The following is a 13,741-nucleotide window of genomic DNA, read 5'->3' as shown; positions in this document are numbered from 1 at the left end:
ATAGATGAATTATTTTCTTAACTGCATTAAAGCCTGGTTATTTATATAAAATAGAAACACTATCAAGAAATAAGAATACTCTAGATCAGCTCATATTTTAAACGCTATATGTAACCGAGTAAAATAGTTGGGGGAAACAAAGTTAATAATAGCACCCTCAAGTCTTATGTGACATTTATATTGTCAAACTACTTCTATTTCAGGTAGTTCCTCAATTTGCCCTGCATACACTACAAGTAGATTCCAGAGCCCAAGCAGCAACACTGAAAAAGAATACATGCACATTTGTCTGACAGTGCGATGGCAGCTAACATTCTGGCTGTGGACATTCCCCCATGTCAGGGAAAGTCCTGTACAGTCCACATCCCTCTGTGTAAAACAGTCTATCTTGCTCTCTATCCTAAATCCCAGACATTTAATGTTACATCTATGTCCCCTTAATCTAGACCCTTCAATCACTGGCATCAGTCTATTTCTATCTACTCTGTCCAATCACTTCATAATATAAAACACCTCCAGCAGATCACTTCTTAATGTCCACTGTTCTAATGAAAACAGCTCCTATTTTCCAAGGCTTTCTTCATAATTGTATTTCCTCATTCAAGGCGACTCCCTTGTGAATCTGCGCTGTACTCTCTCTATTGCTCAACATCCTTCCTAAAGTGTGGACTGCATAATGAAGTCCAATTGTGATGTTACTAAAGTTTCATATAGATTCACATTACTTCTCGACTTTTACATTCTATACCTCTTGTCATAAAATCCAGTATTCCATTATGGCCTTAATCCACTTAGGTGTGCCTTTTAATGTACTGTGAACCAGAACCCCCAAATCCCTCTGATCTTCCACATCACCCAGCCTTCCCCCAAAGTATAATTATTCCTATTTTTAAGCCAAGATGTACCATACCACCTCACATTTACTGATATTGATTTCCAGCTGTCACTATTTTGCCCATACCACCATCCTCAAAATTACTAAATATGCGTTCTATTTTAGCATCGTCTACAAATCGGGAAACTAATACCTTTTTCCCTAAATCCAAATCATTGACGTACATACTGGCTACAGAACAGAATGCCGTAGGACACTGCTACCCATTGAGAAAGTACCATAAACTCCTAGGGGGAATTTTAACTCCAAAGAACATGTGGGCTGTGGTCAGGTGGGAGGTTAAAATAATAGATATTGGAAGTAGGACCGCATCCTGGCTTCAATGCGCCCACTTCTGGGTTTAACCCAGGTGCATTTGGATGCACGCACGCAACCGAAACCCAGAAGTCCCATCCCCACTTAATACTGGCGGCCGAATTGTTAAAGGGGCAATGTAGGTCACTTAAACAGTTGAGGTACTTAATTTTTTGGGGATTCTGCAACAGAAACTGATGTAACTTCTTCTGCACAGGTTTCCCATGGCTTCTGAAACTCGCCATTGAAATGGAGGCGAGATGCAGCCTATGCTCATTTGGCCATTTAAACCTGTGATTGACATCTCAATATAAGGTCAGGTATTGCAGCTGGTCACTCAGTTCTGTCAGGCAAACGTTTAGCTGGGAATTCTTTGTGTTAGATTGAGAGCTCTTTGAGAGTTGAGACTGAGAATTCTTGTGTTCAGACAAACTTATCAATATATTGGAGCCTCTCAAACTGACAAGGTCAGGATGGAGGGTGCAATGGATCTATTCCAGTGTGTGTCTGAGGAGACGTACCATCACCATTCACGGCAGGATTGTCGTGCAGTTCTGGGATCTGCAGGTGCTCAAGACAGTGGTGAGCAACAAGGATCTGAAGAACAGCGGAGAGGACACCAACAGCGGGGCCGAGGTCGCAGGAGGCACTACCCACGTGACAGGGTATACAGGCAGAGGCTGAGCTTCTTGGACCTCTCTAAGAAAAATGCCTATGCAGGCTAAGGTTGAGTCGGCAGGTGGTTGCAGAAGACATCTGCAGCGTCCTTTAAGAACAGCTACTCCCTACTGGCCACGCATTGCCCATCGCAGTAAAAGTAACCACAGCCCTCAATTTCTGGGCCTCTGGATGCTTCCAGGGAGCCATCATTGACATCTCCAGGGTGTGTCAATCGTCTGCACCTAACAACAACACCTTGCATTTACATAGTGCTTTTAACGTAGTAAAATGTCCCAAGGCGCTTCACAGGAGCATTAACAAACAAAATTTGACACCGAGCCACATAAGGAGGTATTAGGACAGGTGACCAAAAGCTTGGTTAAAGAGGTAGATTTTAAGGAGCATCTTAAAGGAGGAGAGAGGTAGAGAGGCCAAGAGGTTTAGGGAGGGAATTCCAGAGCTTAGGGCCTAGGCAGCTAAACGCACGGCTGCCAATAGAGGAGCGAATAACATCGGGGCTGCGCAAGAGGCAAGAATCGGAGGAGTGCAGAGATCTCGGAGGGCTGTAGGGCTGGAGGAGGTTATTGAGGTAGGGAGGGGTGAGGCCATGGAGGGATTTGAAAACAAGGAAGAGGATTTAAAAATCGAAGCGTTCCCGAACCGGGAGCCAATGTAGGTCAGCAAGATTGGGGTGATGGGTAAACGGGACTTGGTGCGAATTAGGATATGGGCAGTAGAGTTTTGAATGAGCTGAAGTTTATGGAGGGTATAAGATGGGATGCTGGCCAGGAGAGCAGTGGAATAGTCAAACCTAGGGGCAACAAAGACATAGATGAGGGTTTCAGCCACAGATGAGCTGAGGCAGGGGTGGTGACGGGCGATGTTATTTAGGCGGAAGCAGGCGGTCTTGGTGAGAAGCGGATACATGGTCGGAAGCTCAGGGTCAAATAGGACGCCAAGATTGTGAATGGTCTGGTTCAGCCTTAGACAGTGGCCAGGGAGAGGGATGGAGTCCGTGGCTAGGGGACAAAGTTTGCGGTGGGGACTGGCCTTCCCAATATTTAGTTGAAGGAAATTTTTGCTTATCTAGTACCGGACAAGCAGTGTGACAAATCAGAGGTAGTGGAGGGGTCAAGGGAGGTGGTGGTGAGGTAGAGCTAGGTGTTGTCAGCGTACATGTGGAACCTGACGTGTTTTTGGATGGGGCAGCATGCAGATGAGAAACAGGAGGAGGCCAAAGATAGATCCTTGGGGGACTCCAGAGGTAACAGTGCGGGAGTGGGAAGAGAAGCCATTGCAGGTGATTCTCTGGCTACGAATGGATAGATAAGAATGGAACCAGGCAAGCGCAGTCCCACCCAGCTGGACGACGGAGGAGAGGCATTGAAGGAGGAAAGTGTGCTCAACCGTGTCAAAGGCTGCAGACAGGTTGAGATAGATGAGGAGGGATAGTTTACCATAGTCACAGTCACACAGGATGTCATTTGTGACTTTGATAAGGGCCGTTTCAGTACTGTGGCAAGGGCGGAAACATGATTGGAGGGATTTAAACATGGAGTTGTGGGAAAGTTGGGCACGGATTTGGGATGCAACAACATGTCCAAGGACTTTGGAGAGGAAAGGGAGGTTGGAGATGGGGTGGTAGTTTGCAAAGATAGAGGGGTTAAGGGTGGGTTTTTTGAGGAGGGAGGTGATGATGGCAGATTTGAGGGGAGGGGTACAGTACCTGAGGAGAGGAAACCGTTAACATTATCAGCTAACATGGGGGCCAGGAAGGGAAGTTGGGTGTTCAGCAGTTTGGTGGGAATAGGGTCGAGGGAGCAGGAAGTGGATCTCATGGTCAAGATGAATTCGGAGAGGGCATGAGGGGAGATAGGAGAGAAACTAGAGAAAGATGTGATTTCAGGGCTAGGGCAGGGGGGAACCATAGGGGAAGTTTGGCTTGGTGTGCCAGAAGGGAGGGAAGCGGCAGAGGCAGCTGAACGGATAGTCTCAATCTTAGTGACAAAGTAGTCCATGAGCTCCTCGCACTTCATCTTGAAGGTGAAGATGGAGGAGGCAATGGAGAGAGGTTTAAGAAGACAGTTTGTAGTGAAGGGAAGCCGGAGCTTATATTTGCATTCCAGGGTGATCCTGGATTAGTGAGCAGTTTTGGCAGAGGAGAGCAGGATCCGATAGTGCTTTATGTAATCAAGCCAGATCTGGCAATGAATGGCGAAACCAGTTGTCTGCCATAAACGTTCAAGTCTGCATCCCTTGGACTTAAGGGAGTGGAGATGAGGGCCATACCAGGGCAAGCGACTAGGGTGAGAGAGAGTAATGGTTTTAATGGGGACAAGGGCATCAAAGGTGGAGGTGAGGGTGTGATTAAGCAGATTGGTAGCTGCAGAAATGTTGTGGCGAATGGAGGGGCAAAAGTTGGATAGTTGGGAATTTAAAAGTGCAGTTGTTAGTGACCTGGGGAAGAGTTTTTTCCAGGGGCGAACACAGAAGGAAATGGGATTGGGAGGAGGAAGGGGGATGTGGGTGGAGAGGGATACAAGGAAGTGATCAGAGATGGCCTTATCTGTGATTGACATGATGGCAGTAAAAACGCCACGTGAGTTTGCAAGGTCGAGGGGGTGGCAGTGAATATGGGTAGGGGAGTTTAAATGGAGGGAGAGATTAAGGGTGGATAGGAGGGCAGTGAACTCAGAGGAGAGAGAGCATGATGAGTTGAGATGGAGGTTGAAATCACCGAGGATGAGAAGTGGCTCGGTGCAGAGGCTGAAGGAGGAAAGCAGTGACGAGATCTCGGTGAGAAACATGGCGTGGTACTTGGGTGGGCGGTACAGAACGAGGATTTTAAAGGTGGGGTGAAAGGGGGGGAACAAGGTGAGATACCCAAAAGGAGAAGGAGCCAGAGGACTAGGGAGACAAACCAAGGTGTGATTTGGAGAAAAGGACCATATCACCACTGCAGCAGTCTGGGTGGGGCAAGTGGTAGAAGATATAGCCAAGTGGGGAAGGCTTCATTAAGGGGAAAGTTGTCATCAACTGTCAGCCAGATTTCCGTCAAGGCCTTATTTAATGCAATCATTCACAATAAGCTCATGGGTGGCAAGGCCCTTATTCACAAGTGAACAGAGATTCTGGAGGGAGATGCAGAGAGGGGCGGTGATAGCTGATCTGCTGGCAGGGTCCACAGGATCTGAGCGGGGAGGGGTGAGTGGGACGCAAACATGTTTGGCAAGATTAGCCCCGAGCAGGCGAGCTGGGCAGGAACATCGGTGAGAGAGTAGGATGGGGCAGTTGGTGTCGCTGCTCGTAAGGAGGCAGCGACGAGTGCCTCGATGGGCCCTTTCGAGGGTGCCAAGAGAGGCAAGGAGGGAAGCTGTAGGCTTATCTAAGAGGGAGTCAAGCTTGGGACGGTGGCAGGAGAGCAAGAAGGTTGAGGAGTGATGAAGGGTTGGGGTAGGGATTTGGGGGGGGGCAGAGTACCCAAGAGGGGAGAAATGAAAGGAGGCATGACAACAGGAGGGGCCTAGGAGGGGTAAAGGAAAAAGGAGAAAAAAGGGGAAATAGAAGCGATGGGCTCGGGTCAGGAGCGGCAGCCAAAACGCACATGGGAATGGACACGGGGAATCTCAAGTTACATAGGCGTGGTTACATAGCAAGATTGGGATAGATATGTCCTGGTAATAAACAGGAACTAGAGAGGAGACAATAGGAGGGAGTCCAAAGTTAAAGTCAAGAGGTCTGATAGTGGGATAAAGTTGATGTAGATAGGGTGAAGTCAGCTTGGAGCATCGATGACAAGTGTATGTGTATAAGGCAGATGATGAATGGGTTGTTTGCCAGGGTGTCTGATTACATGAACTTCCCCAGTGACGACAACAGCCAGAAGGAGTGGGCACTGGGTTTTGACTCTCTGGCTGGCTTCCCACAGGTGCAGGGCGCAATCGATTGCACACACGTGGCAATACGAGGACCACCACATGAACCAGGAGCATTCATTAACCAAAAGGGCTATCACTCCATCAGTGCGCAGCTGGTGTGCAACCATAAGAGATTTCTGCAGGTTTGCCCCAGATTCCCTGGCAGCTGTCATGATGCCTTTATTTTGCGCCAAACATTCCAGACCTCTTCCAGACAGGAGATAGACTTAAGGGTCCTTGGAGACTAGAGATACCCTGTGAACATGTATCATGACACCTGTGAGGAACCCCACCAATAAGAATAATACAACCAGAGCCACATGACCACCAGGTGTGTCACTGAGCAAGCCACAGGCATGTTGAAGATGCACTTCAGAAGCCTTGACAGGTCTGGGGGAGCCCTTCAATACTCTCCAGCAAGGGTCTCCAGGATAATCCTGCAAAACATAATGCTGTAAAGAGGTTTAGTGGTGGTCGAGGACAAAGGCGCTCGCCAATCATCCTCTGTTGACGGCAACATTGAGGACGACGAATATGACAATGCTGCACCCATCGCGAGACCAGCCGTGAACATTGCTGCTATTTGAGATACTCATGCCACAATCACCTTCATGCCCTCTAAAAGCCCTCCCTCTGCACAAAACAGTCCTTCAACGACACATATACCGAATGCACATCCACCCAATGGGTGTCGTCATGTATTGGTATTGATCATGAAGCAAATGAAACATTCACTTGAAAGTCTGGAAGCAATAATGAAGACGACTTGGAAGTGTTGATATGAATAAATTTTATGTGCCAGCATAACAGCAAATAGAAATCACAACATAACATTTGTTCTACTTTTGTGCATACCCTTGGTGAACTACAATTGCTTACACTTAAGCTTTCTACCGCTTCTACGTGGTGCATCCCCTGTGACTTAAACAGAAGTAGAGGCAGACTGCTGCTCTGACTGCTGAGATGTTTTTGGCTTACGACCTCTGGGTTTTGGGGCCTGTGACGGCCCCGCCAATGCCTGCTCCACCTGCACCTGTGCAGAGGCAGACTTGGCCATCGGGAGAGGAGGCACTATTTTGGGTACTGTTTGGAGGGGCAAGGGGCAGTGGCAATGGGTGGAGTTCCCATTCCATGTCCCCTTTTGCCATCATCCCTCTCCTGGGCCAGCGCCACATCACTCCTACCGCTCTGCTGGAGAGCAGCTTGGTGAATATCAGTGACACGTTGAAAGGCCACTGATAAAGGTTTGTGTCATCCTGTTCAAGGCAGCAGAAATGCTAGTTTCCAAAGTCTGCATAGCCATGCTAATGCCGTGCATAGACTCATTTGTGAACTGTACCTGAAGCTCGATGGAGGTGGCCTTTCTCTCCAGTGCTGACATTCTCACACTCACCAGCGACATCACTCCACTAATGCTGGAGCTGGACTCTTCCATCCGCTCAGCTATTATGGAGAGTGTGCGTGGCACATTTTGCAGTAACTCACAAAGATGCACCTGTACCTCAATCATTCTCCTTCTCAACGATTGCCCCCGGAATTCAGCACCTGTGTCCTGCTGAGCAGAACTCAGAGAGGGGTGCGGCCTCTGATGCGGACTCTCCGCAGCTGCCCCACCAGTGTCTGCTCGTGCTCACTTGTGACTTGTGAAATCACCAGATGACAACCCAACTATCTGTATAAGAGGACCCACTGAAGTGAGAGTATCTGCGCTGGTGCATGTATGCATATCCTGTGCATCCTCAGAAGGAATGAGGTCCTCTGAGGAATCGACATCATCCATATCGGCAGATTGTACTTGTAGACATGAAGGCCATAGAAGACAAAAGAAAGCAAAACGACTTAGTCTTGGCACAATAACAATCTTGCCAATCTCCATACTCAGGCTTCTCATACTTCAGGCATTGATTATCTAAAGTCAGCACCTTTGTGAAAGATATTTTAAATTGTGTCACCAGCCATCTATGAGCTCCCAGTCTCTCCATCTCCGATTGAGAGGATCGCAAATGTCCCACTTATCTCCATTGAGTCCTCCTCTGCATCAGTCAGTTCTACAATTTGTGGAGGTCCACTGCCAGTCCTCGCCCCCTCTCTTGAGTTTTGTGCTCTTTTCTCCTACAAGGGGCAACAGAACAGACCCATGAGTGATTGAGGGTGGCATATTCACCTGATGGATGCTGTGCATTGGGTGAGGATGACTATCATACAGATGCATCAGAGGGTCACTGTCACACAGATGCATCACATTGCATCAGGACTGGGGTGAGTGACAGTGTTGGTTGCATAAATGCAAGTGGATAGAAAGTGAAGGATTGTTGCTGGTGACACTTAAGTAGGTGTGAGGAGTATTGTGATGGAGTAGATGTGCCAAGGCAGAGTGATGAAGGGTGGGGAGGTGTTGTGCACAACAGGACGTGGGTGAATCAGCAAATGTACTCACTTTTCCAGACCTGCTCAGGTCACTGAAGCGCTTCCTGCACTGCAGCCAAGACCTGGGCACTGTGCATCTGCTACCTCCAGCCAAGCCTTTTTGGTGACAGAACCAGGTTTCTTCCTGCCATCCCTTGGATAAAGAACCTCCCTCCTGGCTCTCACTGCAGCCAGCAATTCATCCAGGGAGGCATCAGTAAATCTAAGCGCTGCCTTTGCTCTCCTGGACTCCATTTCTCCCCCAAAATCTATTTTTGAACTGGCACTTTAAATACTGCAGTTCCAATCGCATCATTCGGGTGTGCAGTATGCCTGTTGGATAGCTTGGAAATGTGAAACCCAGAAGCAAAGATAATTGCCTGCAATCGAGTTGCGATCGCAGATTTAAACATGCACACTTGACTTCCGGGTTCCCCATATGCAAATCTACCCACCCGCTGAGTTCCCAACTCCAGGTTAATATCCAAGCCCTGCACTCTATTTCTTCCCTTCCAACCAATTTTTAATCTAATTCGCTACCATCTACCCAATTCCATGCTCCCTTAATCATCTCCAATAATCTCCTGTGTGGCATCTTGCCAAAGGCTTTCTGAAAGTCCATTTACACCACATCTACTGCATTTCTCCCATCCAACAGGTTTGTCAAGCTTAATTTTTCTTACTGAAATCCATGCTGGCTGCTTCTAATTATTTTCTCTTCATATTTAGTTAGTTATTTAGCAATTTCATCTTTAATTAAAGGTTACAAAATTTCCCCCACCACAGATGTTAAACTAACTAGCCTGTAATTACCCAGGTTAGCTTTGTCTCCCTTTTTGAAAATAAGTATTACACTGGCCTTTCTTCAGTCCTCTGGCACACATCCACTCTCAATAGAACCCTGAAATATAATTTCTGGGGCCTCCGTTATTTCTTCCCTCATTTCTCTTGGATGTATCCCAACAGGTTCCGGCACTTCGTTTTCCTTTAGCTTCACTAATTTCTCTAATACATCCCTTTTATTTATTATAATATCCTTCATCACCTTTCTAACCAATTCTGGGTTTACCCCCTTCTCACTATCCTTCTCTGTTAAGTATCCCTGCCAATTTCTGCTTATTCTCTACTAATTCACTATCCTTTGTCAGGAGTCACACCCCATATTTAGCTCTTTTTACTGATATATTCATAGAATACGTTACTCTTTTTAAGATTTTTGAAATTCTCTTCCAATACTTCCTCCTTGCTTTCCTTATCCCTTTCTTAACCTCTTTCCTTATTTTTATCATACTTATAGCCGTTATTTTTATCATACTTATATGCTGTTTTCTTTGATTTTTGTTTATAACCTCTTCATTGTTCTAAGCCATTAAATTTAAAATGGTCTCTTTTATTTAAAAAAGGTATATATTCATTCTATAACAAATATCCTATTGTTGATTTATAGTCTTATGTGCCAATTTCCCTTTTCACCACCTCAGTTAGCTCATTCTTCATCTCTCTAAAATCAACCCTTGCTTTTGTACTAACTTTTCCCCTTTTTATTTCAACCTGAAACCTGATCATATTATGGTCATTACTCCTATGGTACTCATATTTAAATCATCTAACCAATCTGTTTCATCAGTCCTAACTATATCTAGCAACACCTCTCTCCTGCTTCAGGAAAGAACCTTGCACACATTTTAAGAAATCCATTCTCCTTCCCTGTTCCAATGAATCTGAGAGCTGGAAGAGGGAAGTGCACCATGGTGAGATCTTGTGTCATCAATAATTATAACCAAGCTAGCCACTGATTTATGCTTCTGTTAACTGGCATACTAAAATATAGTTACTAAAATCTGGTTTCAAGACATTTTTTAAAAATTGACTTGTGAGCTTTTCTATCTACATATAGAAAGCCTACCAGTTGTCGTCTTTACTTTGGGCTGCTCTTCCTCCTGTTGTTTTGGACGTTCTTCAATGCCTTTAGCTGCCTTTCTTCGTTTCAAAAAGGTCATGGTTCAGTTTGCACCGCTTCTCAGAGATTACTGATCCCTGAAAACAATGATGTACAAAGATTAGTTTCTATATATTTCATCACATAAAATCTTCCATTTCAGTTTCGCATTGATTATATTTGTGTTCCATTGAGTATAATCCAGAGTTAGTTTCATGGGCAACTGCAATGTTCTTTTCCACGTTCGCATGTTTGTAGGGAAAAAGCATTAAGGGAGAAGTGATTTGTATCAAGGTGAACATCCATTACTGTCAGAAATCCTGGATCTTTATCCATGGCCCAACTTTATTGACATGGAGAAAGAAATAAGACACCGATATTAACATGAACGATAGAACAGCTCGGAGCAACTACATACAGAGACAAATGTGCAGACCCCTGATAAAATTTCATCCTTTTACACATTCGCCACTAAATTCCTGTTCCATGTCCCCGCCTCCTGTCCTTAAACAAAACTCCAGCACTGAGCAAAACATCAGCAGCTGAACAGCAGGTTCCAGGCCCGCCATGGACTTGCCGGGCAGAGTCCCAGCAGCTTGAATGATTTAAAATCTCTCCCCTCCCCGGCCCAAGCCTACCACAGAACAGTTAGTGAAAGCAGAATCTGCACTAACAGTATTTCAACAAACGACATTTTAAGAAATCACTACCGCTAGTTTCTATTTCCGGTTCGGAGGTCCGCCTGTCGTCTCCATGGTAATGAGTACGCGAGCTGACGGGGAGATGGACAAGTGCAGGCCAAGGTGGCAATTTGTATCGAGAGGCAGCTAACGTCTTGTGGTGTCGATGTTTCTAGAAGTCTCTGGCCCCCGATCCAAACCTCCATTCTTCTACTCGCTCCTTTTGACCGTAACCAACGATTTTATTGATTCAGCTGGATTCCCAGTCCCACTCGTTAATGGCAGATTATTCCACAGTTCATAGCTATTTGTGAAAACTTAAATTATTTTTTCCTGACTGTTGTCACCACCGAAATAGGCAGATGAGACCTTGGTTTAATGTAGTCAATTTTACAATTTAGTATTCCCGATGCAAAGCTTCGCATAGCAGGAATGCATATTGGTTTAATGTGGTACATTTTACGATTCAGCACTCCCTCAGTACTGCACCGGAGTGTAAGCCTAAATTATATACTCAAGTCCTGGTGTGGGGCTCAAGCACACAACCATTTGACCCAGAAGTAAGAGTACTATGATCTGAGCCAACATGACACATCTAGCGATTAATTTGAACACAGGAATAATTTAGCCTGAGAGAAACATAACACTTCAAAAGAAAAAAAATAAATGTTGACTTTCTTTTGAGCTGGCATATCTATTTCGGGCTCGGTATCTGCTCCATTACAATTCAGAGGGATTGGAGTGTGAAATGTGTAGTAAAACATCTCTTGCATTAAGGAGTATGTCTGTTAGCTAGAAATCTTGAAGTCGAGTGATTATGTAGCAGAGGAAGCAATATTTATTCTAAACTTTCATTTTAAACCTGAGTTCAGCACTTGCCAGCTTATTGATAGGTGATTGTTAAAATAGTACCATTGAAAGCCCATTTTTCTCTATAAATAGTTATAATCACTTTTACATTTTTCTTAAAAACATTTTGCACTTTTGTACCCTTTGGAAAATTGATATTAAATCATCATATGCCACATCATGTGCACATGAATAACCATTGTGACAGCAGCATGCAACAGTTTAAAAAGGCAAATGCAATTTTGGGGTGTATACCAAGGAAGTTGAGTACAAGTCAAAAGAGGTAATATCCCAACTCCAGAAATATAAGGTCTAAAAGAGTGCAAAAAGAGCAACTAGGATTATTCTGGAGTTCAGAGGGGATATTAAGTGAGCTTTGTTTATTGCATTAGGTTAAAGAATAAGTGGAGATACTGTGTGACATAAGTATGTAAATTTGTAAGAGGAATTGATGAGATGGGCATTGGAGAGCATAAAATAAGAAGGTATAATAACAAGATATAAAAGTAAAGGTGAAAATTCTTCTAAAGACAGTAAGTATTGTATATAGATTGAATTGCCTCCAAGTAATTGATGCAATTACAGTGGACTTAATCAGAAAGGGTGGGATCGTTGCATTGTATATGAAGGTTTGAGGCCCGTTTCAGGATTAGAGTTGGAATTGAAATAGTAGTAGGTTAAAACTGAGGCGGGAGGTTGATAGAAATAAGTGTTTATAACAAGGGTCTGGTGATAAGGAACATAACAGTGACTTAGTTGGGCAGAATGTTTTTCTGTTCTTGTCTTTGTGTAGAGAATTTACAATATGTGAAAATGGAGCACTGGTTATACTACAGCAAATATCCATATGTTAGTCACAATTACATAAGCCAGAAGAGAGAGGCTAATGTGTGGTATATAGCAGTTGGTAGTGTGATGGCAGATGTTTGAGGTACTGCAGTGCTTTGGATGCAAGCACCTGTTTCAGACATAGAGGTCTGAGGCGTACTTTGCACCCAATATTCGTAGTGCACTGCAATGCAGTGGTGCACTGGGAACCTACGCACCAATTGTGTGGAACCCGCATTAAGAGCATAACTTTTATTTAAATTATGGATCCTCTGTATAACGTGACTAGAGTATCTCAGCAGTGCTTCAGACAATCAGTGCTCATTTATGATGGGCATGGAAAGGGATGTCAAATATAAAAATTGAAGCCCCAATTTTAACTTGAGGTGCGAAACGGGCAACTGGGGCGGGCGGGAAGTCCCATGACGTCGTTGGTGTAAGGTCCGGCCAATTTTAACTGCCGGACATTTCCATTTGACTGATGGCTGCTGTCCCAATCACATTGGGAACTGGCCAGCCCACCCACTTACCACGCACAATTCACTGTGCGACTCCAAAAGCCGCAACTTAAAGCAAGGATGTATTCCCTGTTTGGATTTACCGTTGAACAACTTTGCAAGACATCTTGGCTACTGAAAGGAATCGGTCTTCCCTTGCTTTTCTGACGTTTTCCTGGAGGTCCTAGTGGATGAAGTCAGGGCAAGGAGAAAGATACTCTTCCCCACCAGCCGCAGGAACATCCCCAAGTCTACTATCAAGCAGACCTGGACAGAGGTGGCTGACAGGATCAGTGCCAACAGCATGACCCACAGGGTGTGGGTTCAATGCAGAAAGAGGTTTCATAAGCTTACAAGAGTAGCAAGGGTGAGTACAGCTCTTCATTGCTCCACCTGTTTCAATAGCACCTGACAACATTCCATTCATCCCTCCCTCACCATTCATCAATTCCAACCCTTCCATTATGTCCTTCAGCATACAATCATAACGGCATATTACAATATCTCTCTTTCTCAATTCCAAGCACACTCACCTCTTCCATTCTTCTCCACATCACACACTGACACCATTCTCTTCTTACATCCTATCACTTGCAAAACCACCAACTCCTCCCAGCACTCCTTCATTTTACATTTCACATGTTTGGCTTTCCATTCATCACGTCCCCATCTCATTCCATCATGCTTCTTCTCCACTGCACAGCACATGCATTACACAAGCCCCACACATCTCCATTGACCTTTTTAATTGGTCACTCACTAACTCTCCCCCTCTC

General features: G+C 45.0%; 1 protein-coding gene across 2 annotated transcripts in view; it reads right to left on the bottom strand.

The window, feature by feature from the left end:
• Window positions 1-10,876, bottom strand: part of dpy19l3 (dpy-19 like C-mannosyltransferase 3) — a 74,499-nt gene extending 63,623 nt beyond the window's left edge. Inside the window, exons 1-2 of one of the 2 annotated variants that reach the window (XM_067997979.1) lie at window positions 10,822-10,876; window positions 10,079-10,209 (exon numbers count right to left, since the gene is read on the bottom strand). In XM_067997979.1, coding sequence (XP_067854080.1) covers window positions 10,079-10,172 — 94 coding nt within the window. In that variant the 5' untranslated portion in view covers window positions 10,173-10,209; window positions 10,822-10,876. Of the gene's footprint in view, window positions 1-10,078; window positions 10,210-10,785 lie in introns of both variants that reach the window. The other variant, XM_067997978.1, reaches the window with a different exon arrangement.
• Window positions 10,877-13,741: the final 2,865 nt, after the last annotated feature.

Source organism: Heptranchias perlo, chromosome 16, assembly GCF_035084215.1.
Source record: "Heptranchias perlo isolate sHepPer1 chromosome 16, sHepPer1.hap1, whole genome shotgun sequence".
Taxonomy (NCBI): domain Eukaryota; kingdom Metazoa; phylum Chordata; class Chondrichthyes; order Hexanchiformes; family Hexanchidae; genus Heptranchias; species Heptranchias perlo.
This window is presented reverse-complemented; position numbering and strand designations above follow the sequence as displayed.